The sequence below is a fragment of the Castor canadensis genome, chromosome 11 (assembly GCF_047511655.1).
Source record: "Castor canadensis chromosome 11, mCasCan1.hap1v2, whole genome shotgun sequence".
NCBI lineage: Eukaryota > Metazoa > Chordata > Mammalia > Rodentia > Castoridae > Castor > Castor canadensis.
In genome coordinates this window covers 19,531,819-19,550,934 of record NC_133396.1, presented here as the reverse complement: position 1 = coordinate 19,550,934, position 19,116 = coordinate 19,531,819, and the positions used below count along the sequence as shown (strand labels likewise).

The 19,116-nt window shown below is 39.4% G+C and overlaps 2 protein-coding genes across 2 annotated transcripts; both read left to right on the top strand.

Annotated features, from left to right (window-relative positions):
- The first annotated feature begins 3,286 nt into the window (after positions 1–3,286).
- On the top strand, positions 3,287–4,250 carry LOC109679829 (keratin, high-sulfur matrix protein, B2D-like). The gene has a single exon (XM_020154903.2). The coding sequence runs from the start codon at positions 3,351–3,353 to the stop codon at positions 3,894–3,896; it is 546 nt and encodes a 181-aa protein (XP_020010492.2). The 5' UTR covers positions 3,287–3,350; the 3' UTR covers positions 3,897–4,250.
- A 1,783-nt stretch (positions 4,251–6,033) lies between these two features.
- LOC109679839 (keratin-associated protein 9-3-like) lies at positions 6,034–7,073 on the top strand. The gene has a single exon (XM_074045694.1). It carries the CDS (start codon positions 6,110–6,112, stop codon positions 6,458–6,460), a length of 351 nt encoding a protein of 116 aa, XP_073901795.1. The 5' UTR covers positions 6,034–6,109; the 3' UTR covers positions 6,461–7,073.
- The last annotated feature ends 12,043 nt before the right edge of the window (positions 7,074–19,116 follow it).

Sequence of the window (19,116 nt, the reverse complement as noted above, 5' to 3'; positions counted from 1 at the left end):
ACAAAGACAGGCTAAGCAAACTACAGAATATCTCCAATGAATGGTCATGAAGGAATAATCAACCAAAAGTTAGCAAACATAACTCAGTAGTACATAAAGGAATTGAAAACATGAGCATGATCAGCAACACCACAAACAACAGGTTTTGGCGAGGATGCAGGGGAAAAAGGAACCCTCTTACACTGCTGGTGGGAATGTAAACTAGTACAACCACTCTGGAAAAATTTTGGAGGCTACTTAAAAAGCTAAACATAGATCTACCATATGATCCAGCAATACCACTTTTGGGGATATACCCAAAAGACTGTGACACAGGTTACTCCAGAGGCACCTGCACACCCATGTTTAGTGCAGCACTATTCACAATAGCCAAGTTATGGAAACAGCCAAGATGCCCCACCACTGACAAATGGATCAAGAAAATGTGGTATCTATACACAATGGAATTTTATGCAGCCATGAAGAAGAACGAAATGTTATCATTCGCTGGTAAATGGATGGAATTGGAGAACATCATTCTGAGTGAGGTTAGCCTGGCCCAAAAGACCAAAAATCATATGTTCTCCCTCATATGTGGACATTAGATCAAGGGCAAACACAACAAGGGGTTGGACTTTGAGCACATGATGAGGCAAGAGCACACAAGGGAGGGGTGAGGATAAGTAAGACACCTAAAAAATTAGCTAGCATTTGTTGCCCTCAACGCAGAGAAACTAAAGCAGATACCTTAAAAGCAACTGAGGCCAATAGGAGAAGGGGACCAGGAACTAGAGAAAAGGTTAGATCAAGAAGAATTAACCTAGGAGGTAACACACATGCATGGGAAATTAATGTGAGTCAACTCCCTGTATAGCTATCCTTATTTCAAGTAGCAAAAACCCTTGTTCCTTCCTATTATTGCTTATACTCTCTCTTCAACAAAATTAGAGATAAGGGCAAAATAGTTTCTGCTGGGTATTGAGGGGGTGGGGGGAGAGGGAGGGGGCGGAGTGGGTGGTAAGGGAGGGGGTGGGGGCAGGGGGGAAAAATGACCCAAGCATTGTATGCACATATGAATAATAAAACGTTTTTAAAAAGAAACTAGAAAAAAATAAAAATAAAATAAATAAAAACATGAGCATGTGGGAATTTATTCTAGATGCATGATTGTGCAACCAGTGTATTGCACTACATTAACACAATGAAGGAAAAAATAACATACCTTAAGTGATGCAGAAAAAGCATTTGACAAAATTCAAAGCCCTTTCATAATTTAAAAAACACTCAATAAATTAGGATAGTAGGAAACTACCTCAATGTAATAAAAGCCTTTATCAAAATAATTCATCTAGCCTCATTCTCAACAATGAAAGACTGAAAGCTTCTCTCATAGCATTAGGAACACGACAAGGAAGTCAACTTTTGCCCATTCTATTTATCATAGTATTAGATGTAGTAATCAGAGAAAATAGGCAAGAAAAAGAAATAAAGGCCAACCAAATTTAAAGAAAAGTAAATTATCTCTGTTCAAAGACACCATGACACATGACATAATCTGCAGAAACCTCTAAAGATTCCACATACACCAAATCAAAACCTGTAAGAACTAATAAATGAATTTAGCAGAGTTACAAATTCAAAATCAATACGCAAAAATCACTATTAAATATAAATTTTCTACACACTAACTAACATAAACAATCCAAAAAGGAAATTAAGAAAACAATTACTTTTATAATAGCATCAAAAAGAACAAAATACTTAAATAAACGAGGGGAAACACTTGTACACTAGAAACTACAAAACATTACTGAAACAAAATAAAGAAGATGCAAATAAATGGAAAGGCATCCCATATTCATGGATCGAAAGACTTTATAATGTTAAGATAACAACACTACCAACAGAATCTATAGATTTAATGCGATCCCTATCCAAATCTTGATGGTGCTTCTACAGAAGCAGAAAACTGTCCAAAAATTCATATGGAATCAAAGCTTTCCCAAATGACAAAAGCAATCTTGAAAAAAAATAACAAACTAGTCTCACATTCTCTGATTTAACCAAAATCATGTAACCAAAACCATGCAGTAACCAAAACCATATGATACATAAAGACAGACATATAGAACAATGGAATAGAATATCCAGAAATAAATAAAATAGCCATTCATATAATCGAGAGAGTTTCTCTTCTTTGTTTTCTTTTTTGTTTTTGTTTTGAGATAGGGTCTTACTATGTATCCCAGGTTGTTCTTGACTCACTGTCCTCCTACCTTAGCTTCCCAAGCGCTGGGAATACAGATGTGTGCCGCTACCCTCAGCTCAAAAGAGTTTCAGCAAGGATGGTAAAGACCATTTTTAAATGGTTAAGATTGTTAATATAAATGGATAAAATTATTAATATAAGTTTATATTGTGGACATTTTCCTACAATTAAATTTTTTAACGTATTATTTTTTAAAATTTAAATGTGTATGAGACCCAAATTTCATTGGCATAGAAGATGTGTGTGTACGTATGCTTGTTTATATCTGCAGAAGCAGGAGTAAAGGAGTCAAAAGTATTCACCAAACTGCTGAGATTGATTACCTCTGGAATGCTAGTTTTGGAAAGGATGTATGTGTTAGGGGACAAAATAGTAATGTTTTATATGACTCTGTTTGACTTGTAACAATGTGCACCCATTACTAACAAATATTGTGAATTTAACAAGGTCAGAAAACAATTTATAGACAAAAGCCATTAAAGGCTTCAGTTAGTAATATGCACATTGGTAACTGAAGGCAAGGATAATAATTAGAACTCAAAGGCTCCTATAACTTGCACAAACTGATCGTAGAAAGGTAGACTTGTTCAGATGTTGATGAATCAATAGCTTATGGTTTGATGACACTTTCCAAGTGTGAACAAATTGATAATGAAATCATAATCATGATTGAGTGACCACTTGGGAAGAAAATGTTTGGTTCAGATAAACCGTGTCTAAAGGTTATTGAAGGTCAGATATGAGGAAGGGACCCAGCGCAATGTTTGGCTCAAGTCTAGTCTGCCATGTGACTAAAATAAACAGACAGTGCTGTGATTGGCTTCCACGATGCACCTTCACTTAGTCCAGAGGGCAAAGAACTGTGATGAGGCTTAATTGAACATTGACTAAAGCAGACAATTAAAATGCTATTTATAGTTTTCTCAACAACTCAAGCACTGACCAATCAAAGACTCACCTTGCAATTGGCATCAAGGAAAAATGCTAAATGTTAGATAAACATGCAGCTCTAGGGAATATATAAAAGGCCAAGAGTAGAAGGCACAGTCAAAACTCAGAAACTTCTCTTCACAATACAAGTCTCAACCTGACTCCTGACAACATGGCCTGCTGCTCCACAAGCTTCTGCGGGTTTCCCAGCTGCTCCACCAGTGGGAACTGCGGCTCCAGCTCCTGCCAGCCAAGCTGCTGCCTGGCCAGCTGCTGCCAGCCAAGCTCCTGCCAGCCAAGCTGCTGCCAGTCCAGCTGCTGTCAGCCAAGCTCCTGCCAGCCAAGCTGCTGCCTTACCAGCTGCTGCCAGCCAAGCTCCTGCCAGCCAAGCTCCTGTCTGACCAGCTGCTGCCAGCCAAGCAGCTGCGGAACCAGCTGTGGCACTGGGGGTGGCATTGGCTGTGGGCAGGAAGGTGGCTGTGGGGCCGTGAGCTGCCGCGTCAGGTGGTGCCGTCCAGACTGCCGTGTGGAGGGCACCTGCCTGCCCCCCTGCTGCGTGGTGAGCAGCACACCCCCAACCTGCTGCCAGCTGCACCATGCCCAGGCCTCCTGCTGCCGTCCATCCTACTGTGGACAGTCCTGCTGCCGCCCAGCCTGCTGCTGCTACTGCTGCCAGCCCACCTGCTCTGAGCCTGCCTGCTGTGAGCCCAGCTGTTAAGAACCAGGTTGCTGATTCCTTGAGAATGAGAGGGGAAGCACAGCAAAACTGCACTGATTTCTAAAGAAGTGCTCCATTTGATGGAAGTTTTGTGCTGCTGCTGAGCTGTTCATAAATAATGAAACTCTTAGTCAGGATCCCCATAGATGGCTAAATTAACTCACCGAAAACATGTCTCCATCAGCGTGCTCTAGAGAACTTCCTTTGCTTGAGCAATGCACCAGGATGGGGTTATTCATTTTAGTGACATCTCTACTTCCTTTACTATCTCTTACTCCCCAATATCTTCAGGCCTGCTTTCTACTTGAATATCCCCTCTTACCTTCAAATAAAATGTTTTGATGTACAAAGCAAACAGAGTTATGTCCTTCTTCTACCTTTAAGCTGTCCACTTACAACTGAAATTCAAGAAGAGTGGATGTGGATTTTTATAATAATCCTTAGGCACAAACATATACTCTGAAGCAGAAAGGTTTATATAAATTAAATTATGCTTGAATCTGTCTGCTAATCATCTTCATGGTTACCCAAATACTTACATGCTCTTTTGTGGTTTGGTCTAGAACACCGTCAACCTTAGCTAACATTTTCAGATTGATCAAAACTGTGGTTCGCCACCATGCCTGACTTCTAAATGTACTTCCACCATATGCAATCTCTTCTCATTTAAGATATTAGATATTCTCCTTCATTCATGTCCAACACAAAACACTATTATTATCTACCAAATATATTTTTATAACATCTATCAATACTACATGTTCTAAGAGTATTTAGGTTTAATTCCCATGTCTCAGTGTGTCTCCTTCTTCCCACTGATCCCCAAATTTCTCTCTAAGCTTCAACTCTCAATAGTCACCTTCATTTACTGTGTATCTAAAGTATATCTCTAGTCCAAATGAGAGTAGAACAGCTATGGCTTATACCTGGTAGTTCTACCCTCCCACAACACACAAATGCACCAGAAATCTGAAACAGCAGTATCATGATTTGTAATTTGCAACCCAACTGAAAAATGGTCTCTAATGAAGTTAACACAAACTTATAATAACAAGGAATAGCTTTTACCACTTAATTTTTAATGTTTTTAAGCATTTGGCAAAACTATAGAAAGTACAAAAAGACATAAATATAGGAAAACCCAAGAAAAATATTTTTCGAGCGATTTACAAGCTCCCAGCACTTACCCAGCTCATTTAATTGGTAGCAATGATGGATCACATGCAAGATGGTGCACTTCAGAAAGGAATAAAGTTGATGGCAATGCTTTCTTCAAAATGTCATAATTCCTGATGTTTTTCCTGAGCTTTGGGTCGACTATTAAGTCCAGGCAAAAATAATTCAACACCCACTAGTCTCTTTTTTACAACAAATAACAAGTGTCCTACATGGGAGGTACTACAACTTGAAAGTTTTATTTAACCATTTATGGGTGGCACAGGCATCCATGAATCATGCCTTTTACTGCACCCACTCAATAAACATTTTTTGAATCAGATTCAGTAAATATTTATTAAGATTCTACCAGAAGCTAACCATTGTGTTGGATACCTTCATATATACTGTCATTTGGTTCACAAGAAAAGGTTTCTGGTCTGGAACCAAGAAAAAGATTCGCACATTTCAAATTGGCTGAAATCAAAGAAACTACATAATGGTCATTTGATATAATGTTGGAGTAAATGAGGGGGAAGCTTTAATTACATATGAGCAAAGGTATTCCTTGAGTTCAGTGACTATTCTAATGTTCTAAATTCAGTGGAATTCAGTCTGTATTCTAGGAGGGAAAGACAATGCTTAAAAACAGTGCAATTGCCCTTGGTTTTAGAGGTCTGCATAGATTATTGAGTGGAATGACTACTATTCAAAATGAGGGTGCTGACTTGATCTAAAAAAGGGGAGGACTCTTTGAACATGGGAAACCACAAACATTCTAAAGAGCAAAGGGTTGAAATAACGAGTCCCGGTAACCTTATAAAACAAAGTAATTCCCAAACTGCTGGTCATAATGTGACATAAGTATTTCTGTGGAAGCCAATTGGAAGTGCAGTGAGGGGCAAATTTAAACAAAAACAAGAAAAATATGTCAAGAATTTTTTAAACAGCCGCTAAAAGCCGCTGGCTCAAATATATAAGAGGCCTCATGTGGAAGTCACCTCCAAAACTTAGAAACTCTTCCAAGAGGCTCAACTCTCAACCCAACTCCTGACACCATGGCCTGCTGCTCCACTAGCTTCTGTGGGTTTCCCAGCTGCTCCATTGGTGAGAACTATAGCTCCAACTTCTTCCAGCCAAGCTGCTGCCAGAGTGGCTTTGGCATTGGAGGTGGCATTGGCTGTGGCCAGGAGAGTGGCTGTGGAGCGGTGAGCTTCCGTGTCAGGTGGTGCCGCCCAGACTGCCGCGTGGAGGGCACCTGCCTGCCCCCCTGCTGTGTGGTGAGCAGCACACCCCCAACCTGCTGCCAGCTGCACCATGCCCAGGCCTCCTGCTGCCGCCCATCCTACTGTGGACAGTCCTGCTGCCGCCCAGCCTGCTGCTGCTACTGCTGCCAGCCCACCTGTTAAGAGCCAGGTTCTTGATTCTCAATATCCCAGGATGGAATAATCTCTAAACTGTTCATCTCCTTGACCACCCCTGAACCACTAACAAGTTCTGAGACCTCCATTTCATTTTCTAGTATGGGGGCAACCAAGTATATGAGCATTACAGCTCTGATTCCATTCTGTAAGGAATACCTTGACCCTCCACTGTAGACCCAGAAATGCTGTGAACCCACCTTCTGGTCATCAAATTGCTCCATATATACTACTTCTGATACTCTTGCAGGATTGAAAATCGACATGCTATGAACTATATCCATCAGAATGGTCTACAATTCTATTTTCCCCCTGCTTTGTGATCTCTTTTTATCTTCTCTTTACCTAAAAATTTTTCCAACATCAAAGGCACCAGAATACAGCCCAGTGACATTCCTCAGATGTCAAAGAGAATGAGGGCTGTTCTCTCAACATCCAGCCTCTAAGAAGGAGACTGGGCATTTCCGAATTTCAACATCTGACCCATCTCTTGCTTTTTGGATCACAGTGATCTTTCCTGTTGGCTATTTCAATTATATCTATGGCATTGTGTCTTCTGATGTTTCTTAATAAAGGTTATATACTAGGCAAAGAAACCAAAGACTTTTTATTCCTGGATCTAATGGTATACCTGTTTATAATTCAAGAGTCTACTTGAAAGAATGCATTTACTTCTTTTCTAAAGAGACTGAAATCATTCACAATAGATCATTTACTCATGCAATAACACTCTATTATCACTTCTACAATAGAGATTATGGAGATCAAGAAAATGAAGTGTTAATTTTTATCCTTGAAATCCTTATTATCCGGAAAGAAAAAAAGTGTTTTAAAATAACTACATAAAATATAATGAGATAAGTTGTATTCTTAGCATATAATTAAAAAATCCCTCTTAGGGGAATAGATGCCTTTGTGGTCAATATGCTTTGATAAGTCAACTTACAATAGGGTACCTTCCAATACCAAAAGCCTAAGAATATTGGTATCCCCAATAAAGTTATAGAAACAGAAAGACACAGGACTGTCCAATGAAACTTAAAGAGCAATTGGCTAGGTCTCTGGAGCCTTCCTTTTTAGGTAAAATGATGTTCTTTGGTGGTACTCCCATTTCCTCTTCACCACAAGTCTTCTTATTTGAAACACAGATCTGATGCCTAGAGCTACAAAATCCCAAGAGACTCAAAGAAATACTGATCCTGACATAGATGAACTTCTGAACCAATGCTAGCAGATGGCTGTGAGAAGAATGAGCTCTATTTGATCAAGACAGTATTAATTGCATTTTTCCAAAACTTGGAACCAAGAATGTTCTTAACTATTATATGATGCAATCCACTGCAGTAAACTGTCAACATGGTAATCTACATGTGACACCTAAAAATATCAAGGCATATAAACAGTTCAATGATGAAAAGAACAAAAATTTCAAATTCCAAAGCAAAAGTGAAGACTTTTTTGGGGGGTGGGGGGCTTTACTGCAGTTTGAACTCAGAGCTTCAAGCTTGCTAGGCAGGAATTCTACTACTGGAGCCACAACTTCAGCCTTTATTTCTTTGGTTATTTTGGAGATAGGATCTCACTTTTTTACCCAAGGCAGCCTGGATCTTAATCCTTCTATTTTGGGTTGACACCCAACTATTTTTTCCATTGAGATGGTAGTCTCATGAACTTTTTTGCTCTAGCTGGACTAGAACTGTGATCCTCCTGATCTCAGCCTCCTGAGTGATCAGGAGGATCACTTGGAATGATAGGCAGGTGCCACCACACCCAGCTATTAATTGAGATGGGGTCTCATGAACTTTTTTCCCCAGGCTGGCCTGGAAACACAATCCCCAATCTCAGCCTCCTGCTGGTGGAGTGGCTCAAGTGGTAGAGAGCCTGCCTAGCAAGCATGAGGCCCTAAGTTCAAACCCCAGTACTGCTAAAAAAAAAAAAAAAGCCATAAAAACACTCTCAGTCTCCTAAGTAGCTAAGGTTACAGGTGTGAGCCACTGGCACCAGGCTGGGAGCATTTCTTCAATGGAGGGTCACTGGCCGTGGGAATGTCGATGAAAAAAAAGGAGGTGGGTAGATTACAATATTAAAGCATAGGGATAGAATGAAAAGGGGGAAAAATAACAAAATAGAGGAAAAAACAGAAAGAAGACACAATGAAAAAGGCTAGAGGACAAGAAGCAGAAAGAGAAAAAAGGAAGAATGATGAGAAAGAGAACGAGAAGGGAAACGATGGGAACCAACGTGGACTTGTCAGTACTGTAAACTGTGCTGCTTGCTAATTCTTGGAATTAATACTTCCTGCAAGCTTTATTTCACACAACTCTAAACCAGTCCTGTGAAATAGACATTGTTATCCTGACTTGTAGATTGGTAAAAATAAGTCTGAAAGAGCTTAAATATCTTGCTTACAGTCCCATTGCTCTTAAGAAAAAAAAAAAAAGGTAAAATCTGAACCCAATTCTGACTCCACAATTCATGAAGAGAGAATTAAAGTAAGGAACTAGAAGTAAAACATGGCTGGGTTCACGAGATTTAAAAACAGCTTCTGGAAGTTATAGGCTTCAGAATAAGTTACTCCATGGTAGCTGTTAAGTTGCAAGCTTACAAATTCACATTCTTCTGTACTCAGCTTTGTGATGCTAGTGATAGACTCTGAAAACCAGAGTGCCGCTTTTCTAGAGGTCACATGGTAGGCTTTGCTCAAGCCAGCACCCATCTCAGAGTTCTGAACTCGGGTCCATTCCAAGTTCAGGGAACACCAGAAGAGACCAAGAAGAAATATAATGGTCAGCTCTGCAAGACTCTTCCTCTAAATTTATATATTTTAATAGCTTCTGATTCTTCTATGCCTGTTGCTGCTACTTCCATGATAACCTGGAGTCTTCCTTTTACTTTTTAAATTACCCAGTTAATAGCTCTTATACCTAGTTAAAAATTCTTTATATCAAATTCTCTCTGCTCAAATAATTGGCATGGCTTTTTTCTCCTCACCTGACCCTAACTAATACAAAAGTGGTACCAGGAGTGGTCCCAGAAAGTAGACTTTTAAAGAAGGGATTTGGTGGTTGTTTTGATACAGTCCTGGAGCATGAAAACAGTGCTAAACTTCTTGTCAACTGAAAATGGCACCACATTATTTTTTTGGTTAGGTGGGGGAATTATTCGTTTATTTTCAAGACAGTTTTACTATGGAGCCCAGGCTGGCCTCAAACTCTCAATCTTCCAAGATAAACACCCAAGTTCTAGGATTACAGGCATACACCACCACGCCCAGATTGGCTGATTTTTCTTTTTCTTTTTTTTATTGTTTTATTATTCATATGTGCATACAACGCTTGGGTCACCTCTCCCCCCTGCCCCCACCCCCTCCTTTACCACCCACTCTGCCCCCTCCCTCTTCCCCCCACCCCCTCAATACCCGGCAGAAACTACCTTGCTCCTATCTCCAATCTTGTTGAAGAGAGAGCACAAGCAACAATAGGAAGGAACAAGGGTTTTTGCTAGTTGAGACAAGGATAGCCATACAGGGAGTTGACTCACACTAACTTCCCGTGCATGTGTGTTACCTTCTAGGTTAATTCTTTTTTATCTAATCTTTTCTCTAGTTCCTGGTCCCCTTTTCCTATTGGCCTCAGTTGCTTTTAAGGTATGTGCTTTAGTTTCTCTGCATTAAGGGCAACAAACGCTAGCTAATTTTTTAGGTGTCTTACCTATCCTCACCCCTCCCTTGTGTGCTCTCGCTTTTATCATGTGCTCATAGTCCAATCCCCTTGTTGTGTTTGCCCTTGATCTAATGCCCGCATATGAGGGAGAACACACAATTTTTGGTCTTTTGGGCCAGGCTAACCTCACTCAGAATGAAGTTCTCCAATTCCATCCATTTACCAGCGAATGATAACATTTCGTTCTTCTTCATGGTATTTTTTAATAAAGTACCCAGTGAAGCAAATAACTTGAGGACCCAAATGGCAACTGCCCTTGACTCTCACGACAGTCATGATGATTACAAGGCTGTGGAGGAGAGTGTCTTCTTCTGACTGTGCTTCGGTGCTTTCAGAAGGAAAATGACAAACTCAAGATCTTAATATCTGAGGTCAATTCATAATCATAGATCCAGAAAAGATTCAATGGAAATTCTAAAACATCATTAGTTTCCTGTAGCCATAGAACTGATATTGCCACAAATTGAACAGTAAATGCAATTTTAAGGGTTACACAATTGGAAATTCGATGAATGACTCTCATCTAGGGATCAAGTCTTCTTCCAAGCTCATTGTTTGTTGCAGGATCCAGTTTCTTCTTATGTTTTCCCATAGCCCCCTCCATCTTCAAACCAGCAATGTCAAGTCAAATTATTTTTGTCATTTGAATCTCCCTGGTTTCTCCCTCTGTAGTATGTCTCTGGCTTCTTTCCTGCTCTCGGCTGGGAAAAACATTCCTCTCTTTAAGGACTCCTATCATGAGCAGTTCTTTATGAAAGAACAGCTTTCCTTTCTGGAATGATGGAGCTATCCATTTTAGGTTGTGCCAGTGCATCATTTGGAACTATCTGTAAACCATATATTTTTCCTTCTCAATGAATCAATCATGAGGAATATTCATGACGCCAAATACATGGGCTGGAGGAAGTGGAGACAGTGCACCAAGGGCTGATGCCAAAAGGTTTTGGGCCACTGCTCTTTCCATTACTTCCACTGTCCGAATATGCTCAAACCTCACCTCCTGGATAACATTTCTACTTTAATACCATGATCTTGTGCACACCCAATCTTTTTTAAACACATTTTTATTAGGATATATTCATGATACAGGGGGGTTTCATAGTGACAATTCCAATTAGACTTATATTGTGCATTATTTACATTGCCCCCATCATGTCTCCCCCTCAGCCCCCCGCCACACACTGTGCCTATTTCACAGTCCTGGTTTCATAATTAATATTTGAGTTGACATTCAAAGGGATATCTCAATATATGCCCTCTGTGGGTGTGCTTTACCTTGATCTGTTCAATCCCTTCAAATACTCGCCCTTACCCCTTTACTCACACCCCGTTTTTCAACGTCTTTCAATACCCATCCTTATATCCTCTACCTTCACAACTTGTGGTACGCAATATTACTGGTGCTCTATCATTCTTTTCTTTTCCCTTTTTCCCCAAGTTCTACAGTGTAGTTACACTGTTACAAACATGTTCTACAATTGAGTTTGTATACAATCATGTTTTTGTGTGTATGTTTATCTTTAGATCTATCTTCCAAGTATGAGAGAAAACATGCATCTTTTGTGTTTCTGATCCTGGCTAATGTCACTTAACATGATGTCTTCCAATTGCCTCCATTTACGTTCAGACCCCACATCATTTTTCCTTGTGGCTTAGTAATAATCCATTGTGTATATATACCACATTTCATGATCCATTCATCATTTGTACAGCAGCTGGGTTGTTTCCAGAGCGTAGCTATTGTGAATGCTATAGTGATGAACATCAGTGCCCAGGTGTCTCTCTTGTATCCTGTCTTATGTTCCTTTGGGTAAATCCCCAGGAATAGTATCACTGGATTGTATGGCAGTTCCATCTCTAGTTTTTTGAGGAATCTACATACTTTTTTTCCAGAATGGTTGTACTAATTTGCATTCCCACCAGCAGTGTATAAGGTTTCATGTTTTGCCACCTCCTCACCAGCATTTGTTGTTATTATTCCCCTTGATTGTGGCCATTCTAACTGGGGTGAGATGAAATCTAAGTGTTGTTTTGACTTGCATCTCTTCTATAACCAGGGAAGCTGAACACTTCTTCATGTATTTACTGGCCATTTGTATCTCTTCCTTTGAGAATTCTCTGTTTAATTCATGTGCCCATTTCTTCACTGGGGTGTTGATTCTTTGGGGATTGAGTTTTTTGAGTTTCCTGTAGATTCTGGATATTAGACCCTTGTCAGATGAGTAGCTGGCAAAGATTTTCTCCCATACTGTGAGCCATCTCTTGAACCTGGTGATTATTTCTTTTTCTGTGCAGAAGCTCTTTAGTTTAATGCAGTCCTGTTTGTTCATTGTTTCTCTTAGATGATGAGCCTTTTGAGTTCTGTTTAGGAAGTTGTTCCCTGTACCTATCTGTTCTAGTGTATTTCCTACTGCTTCTTGGAGTTGTTTCAAAGTTCCAGGCCTTATATTAAGGTCTTTGATCCACTTTGAATTGATTTTGGTACATGGTGAGAGACAGGAATCTAGTTTCAGTCTTCTGCATGTGGATATCCAGTTTTCCTAGAAGCATTTGTTGAAGAGACTGCCTTTTCTCCATCATTTGTTTTGGGCTCCTTTGTCAAAGATCAGTTGGCTATATATACATGCATGGGCTTATGTCTGGACCTTTCTAATCCATTAATCTTCCTGTTTGTTTTTGTGCCAATACTGTGCTGTTTTTATTGTTATAGTTCTGCAATATAGTTTGAGGTCGGTATTGTGATGCCTCCAGCATTGGATTTTTTGCTCAGAATTGCTTTGGCTACTCGAGAGCTTTTATGTTTCCATATGTACTGCATGATTGCTTTTTCTATTTCTGTGCAGAATGTCATTGGAATTTTGATAAGGATTCATTGAGCATGCAGATTACTTTTGGTAGTATGGTCATTTTTACAATGTTGATTCTACTAATCCACGAGCATGGAAGGTCTTTCCATCTTCTGAAGTTTTCTTCGATTTCTCTCTTCAGTGGTTTATAGTTTTCATTAAAAAGGCAAGCGCTCTTCCACTGAGCTAAATCCCCAACCCCAAGGTCTTTGGTTTCTTTTGTTAAATTTATTCCAAGGTACTTTATTGTTTTTGAGGCTATTGTAAATGGGATTGTTTCTCTGATTTCTTTCTCAGTCTGTGTGTTGTTGGTATATAGAAAAGCTACTGATTGCTGTATGTTAATTTTGTACCCTGCTACTTTGCTGAAAGAGCTTATGATTCTAGTAGCTTTTTGGTGGAGTTTTTAGGGTCTCTTAGGTATAGGATCATGGCTTCTTCAATTTTGTGCTTTTTTAAAAGCTAAAGTTAGTTCAAGACACAGCAACTTTTTTTTCATCTTGGAAAAAAGATCACATCCTGTTCTAGGCAATTGGATTCCCATAAACTTCCCTGAGATGGTGAGTTTCTCAAGTTTTGTGGAGTTTGCCTCTCATCCTGGACTTCACATACATTTTTACTAAGAAGTACTTGCTACTTCCTGTTCAGCAGATGTAATCTGTATGATGTCATCAAGGTAACCAACTGATACAAGTCAAGATGATTAAAATCTCGTCCACACACATTATGACAGAGCAGGAGAGTTGACGTGGTCCTGAGGCAGTGCTTAGAAGGTTACTGTTTGTCATACCAGGTCAAAGCCAACTATTTCTGGTGATACTGATATGGATAAAAAGGCATTTTTTCATGTCAATAGCTGCACATCAGGTGCCAGGGGCTGTGACAATTTGCTGCATTAAAGATCCTACATCTGGACATCAGTGCCAAATGGGATCACCACCTGACTTAATTCAAGGTAATGATATATAATTATTCTCCAAGATTTGTCTGTGCTTTCTCCACAGGACTAATAAGTGAACTGAATAGAGAGAGGTAAGTATCACAATCCTGGCTTTTTTACAAGTCTCTGGTAATGGTATTCATCTTCAAAGTTCCCCATGGATATAATGTTATTTTGGCTTTATTATCCTCCTATCAAGGGCAACTTCTGGGGACTTATACTTGCCCCTAATTACCATGTGAGTTTTATTCTTCTGGGAAGAGTGCCAATATGGGAATTCTGCCAGTTGTCAAACATGATTACTTCAATTAATTATTCACAAACCAGCAAAACAGTCTGCAAACCTACTGGGTGCACTGTAATTCAAATAGAGGCCAAGATTCCAACTATTCCTTGGCCACCAGTGGCATTTGTGTCACTAGGAATTGGTGTCAGCTCAATGTCTAATAACTCGTGTGGTTGGCAGGATTTCAGCCCCATGGCCTCTGAGCTCTGACGTCATGACCATGAATATGCTATGTTACATGAGAAAGGGGACACTTCAGATGTAATTAAAATTACTAGTCAATTGATGTCAAGATAAGAAGAGTATCCTGAATAATCCAGGTGGGCTTAATATGAAGCTGATCCCTTTTCAGCCTGATGAAACATCATCCCTGAAGAATAGTGCTGAAGGGAAATCCTCTTGTTGGGCAGAAATTCATGTGGTGCTTTGGTTACTTATGTTGTCTGGACTAACAGATGCCCAGAAGTACAGATCCACAGTGATTCATAAGTAATTGCTAGAGGTTTAGCTGAACAATTAAGTCTTGTGAAGAGGATTGGAATATTACAGACAAGAAGGTCTAGGAAGAAGTTTGCAAATTGTTATCTCCTATAATAGGCACAGAGTATAAAGACACACTTATTCCAGGTGAAGGCATACGAAAGGACAGCTACATCAGAGAAGGCTGTCAATAATCAGGTGAACAAAATGGCATGTTCTATGTGTGTCATTCATCTCTTCCCCAGCCATAGCAGTGCTTGCTCAATGGACCATGTACAAAGTGACTATGTTGACAATGGTAGAGGTTATGTACAGGCTCCACAACATAGGCTACTCCTTCCCAATGCTTACCTGAGTACCTCTTCTAGAATGTATCTGACAGGCTTAAAGCACTCTTTAACAATGAACTCCTGCTGTGGCACCATCCCCTGGGTGGACCAGCTACACAGCTAGTGGTAAACTAACTAGATTTGATCCTTTCTATTGTAGAAGGAACAGAGATCTGATTTATCTAGAAGGAGCATTTCGGATATGGATATGTGTTTCTGACACCACCATTCCTGGCCTTAAAGAATGTTTTCTTTTCCATCATGTTACTCCATGTAACATTGATTCCGATCAAATAATTCATTTCATAGCAAGAGAAACACAGCGATAGGCTCCTATCTGTAGAGCTAAACAATCTTAACACATGAATCATTATCCAAAAGAAGCTGACCTAACAAAAAGGACCAATGACCTCCTGAGGATTATTATGGCAACAGTTAGGAGGTTACACAGTGAAAGGATATATGGTTCTTCACAGTTGCAGAATGTGCTTGGAATCTGAGACCCATATATAAGTCTGTTTCCATAGCCAGAATTGAAGGACAGAAGGGAAAGTAAATCTTCTCACTATGAAACCTATTAATCCAGTGACAGATTTTTCTTTCTTGATTCTTGCCTCACAACTTTGAGCTCTGCTGATTTAAAGGTATTGTCCTAAGGGGAAAAAAAATGTTTCCACCAGTAGGTAAAACAATGAATTAGAAGTTGAGATCACTGCCTGACTATGTGGGATTCTCCTGTTACTGCTCTATAGAAAAAGAAGGGATTACTCTACTGGTGTTGTAATCAATCCCAAATCCCAAAAGGAAATTTGGGCTGTTGCCACACAATGGGGGTGGGGGGGCGGAAAGGATATCTAGGACTCAGGATTTTAAATGATATTAGGTAAAAGTTAATAGAAAACTAGCACCAAAAAAGGGCCACTGTGAAATCAGACTCTTCAGAAATGAAGGTTGAAATCAGCCCATCATGTTGAGAACCCCAACCAGCTGAGGTACTGACTGAATGTAAAGAAAACATAAATGGCAGTTGGAATAAGAAAATTATAATCATCAACTATATCCTCATGACCAATTATAGAAGCAAGGAGTGTAAAAACTATTTTCCTCCTTGCATGCTTTTCTTCTCTTTGCTCTTTCATATGCCACAGGCCACATTAAATTCCCATGAAGTGAATTTTATTCAATATATCAGTCCTGTGAAACAAGACTTTTATTAATTTAGTTTTGTATATGAGTAAAGTAAACCTAAAATAAGTTAAATATTTTGCTTAAACTCACATGCTCATAAGTAAAAACTGAAATATGAATCCAACTCTGACCCCAAAACTCAGAAACAATGAAATTAAGGATCTGGAAGTGAAGAATGGTGTAAGGAGATTCAGAAGATCTAACTATTTCTGTTTTGGAAGCTGTAGGCTTCAAAATAATCTGGCCTTCATTCCAGTTGTTGAGTTCCTGTTTCTCAGCTCCGTGCCCTCCACATCTGTACTGAGTTAAGAGATGCTGGTGATGGTGCCCAGCAAGCCCCATTGCTGCTCTCCCTGCAGCTCTGCTAGGCTTGACCACTAGGGGGCAAGAGAGGAAAAGTGCACAGCTAAAAGAGGAGGAAGGGACTTGTTCCTTTTGCTTCCTCCTGCTTAACCATATGCCAGTGGATGCCTGGATTATCACCTCAGGAATGCTGCTTCACTCAAGCAGGTGCAGAACCTAGCCATGGTGGCACCTGCTTTCAGGATTTTCAACCCCTGCATAACCAGCTGCACTGCACCTCACTCAGTCATCAGCACAAGCCCTCTCTCTAAGTTTTTGTTTCTTTCCTCTTCCTTTAAACAAAGGCTTTTGTTTAAAGGAAAAGCCTACATTTGTGATATCCTTTCAGTTGCCTAGCTGACAAGTTAGTTTAAAAATCTACATACAAAATTAATTCAATCCTAATAATGTGTGTGATTCTTGTCTCCTGGCTGGTCTCTAACAGGGACTACACTCCTATTCCCTTGGAAATGAAATCTCTTACTTTGTACAATTAGTGTATGCTAATAAAAATAAATAAACTCAGCATAATGCAAAAATTTAAATCTCTAGCAATATCGAAGTGTGCAAAAATCAGTAGACCAATAGGAAATCTCACATACAACTAATGTAATGACTTGGCAGAAAAGATTGGCAATATCTAATAAAGTCAGAAAATGCCCATACTGTACCTATAATGCCCCTCAATTATGTCATAGAGAAGCAATCACAAATATATGTAATGAGACGTATACAAGAATACTTGTTCTCAACTAGTTCTAATAATGAAAAGAGAATGACCCTGAAACAAATAACTGATCAATAAAGAGGAATATGTTACAATTTTATTTAATCCAGATTTTTTTTCTTGGATTTTTGCATTAGCATACATTAAAAGTATAAGGGGGCTTCATTGTGATAGTTTCATAGATGCATACAGTATACTTTAAACACATTTACCCACTCTATTTCCTTGATCGCCCCTTCTTCAAACAATATTTGGTGGGTTTCCTTATGCTATCTTCATATTTCAACCCTTTTCAACCCCCAGTACCATCTCCTTTTGCACCACCCTCATTGATTCCCTCCAGACAGTCCTCCTTTTATATTCACGTCTCATCACCATTTTAGGTCTAATACCACATATAAGAGAAAAAATGCAATATTTTAATTCAGATTGTTTAGTGAACCATTTGTTCAGACCTTTCACTTACTGCCTTTGGTTAAAAATTCCAGCTGATTATGGGGAGGTGAGTCATTGATGAAAGTCAGAGAATCACATTTTGGCTGGAGAGAATCTGATTGAGCAACTGGAAAGGTTGCTTAGTATCACTAAGTTCTGTAGTTGAGAAAGTTCCACCTTTTCTTACAAGTTGTTGGCTATACCAAAGAGACCTCTGTTGATTACTGACATCCCCAAACTCATAACTCTGGTGCAAGAAACCTAATTTCCCTAAGGATTATTCAATTAAATGCCAATAGGCAAAATTGTTTTTAAAAGCCCAAGGACACAAAGGAATTTTGAGATTTTTTTTTGTTATGCTGGGGTTTGAACTCAGGACCCTCTGCTTGATGGGCAGGCTCTCTAGAGTGACAAGTATTACTCCACATAGGGCCTGTTCATTTCTAAGCACATTCTTTCTTTCCTTTTCTTTGTTCCTGCATTACAAATACAAGCCATAGAAACAGGAGTGACACATTACCCGACCCTAAAATAAAAATTCCTGGCTTTTAATGGGTTAACAGTTAAAATACAAAATTTCAAGACTTCTGTTTTCTTAATTTTTAATATCACATTTATTTTTGTTAGAGAAGATGAATCAAATCTTTTCCCAAAAGAATCAGAGGAACCTTGGTTTGAATGGAGCTAGAATAGAGAACTATGATCTTGTTATCTGTAAGATAGTATTCACTTGTTGAAAAGATGAGACCTACACACCTGGATAAAAAAAGATCCTAGAGGATTAATAATATTGTGTGATGAGGAAGTGGAATAATTTAGAATTTTCAGCGCAATTGAGGTCAGGAACCATGAGGAAGGTTGAGGAGAATTAGAAATGACAGGGTTCTGTAGCAGTGTTTGAGCTCAAAGCAGAAGGAATTCAAGATTGTCCACTCAGGAGAGGGGAAGGAAGACAAAATAATAGAATACTAAAGATAGCATTCAGGAAACTCAGAGGTTAGTATTTAAAAATGTTATTTCAACACCTGTTGTATAAGTGATCACTGTTTCATCCTAGTCTCCAGCTGAAACTTCCAACTGTATTTAAATGTAAATTTCATCTACATATAAATCACAGATATTAATGAGAAAAAATAGAATAGGGAAGAATTTAGTGCTCAAACTGATAGAAGACTGCTTCAGGACCCTCTGAGGAATAAATCCTGCTGGGTTTGTGATGACCCCATCCGCACACAGGCAACATGGCAGAAGGCCCTTGAGAAGCAGACACAGCTCTCCACAGGTCTTCATGCTCTACTGGAGCAAAGCTGGAAGGCACTGCTCCTTCCTGAGGATGTGGGGCCTCCACT

Coding starts and splice junctions, on each gene's coding strand:
- LOC109679829 (XM_020154903.2), top strand. CDS start 3,351: ATGGCCTGCTGCTCCACAAGCTTCTGCGGGTTTCCCAGCTGCTCCACC.
- LOC109679839 (XM_074045694.1), top strand. CDS start 6,110: ATGGCCTGCTGCTCCACTAGCTTCTGTGGGTTTCCCAGCTGCTCCATT.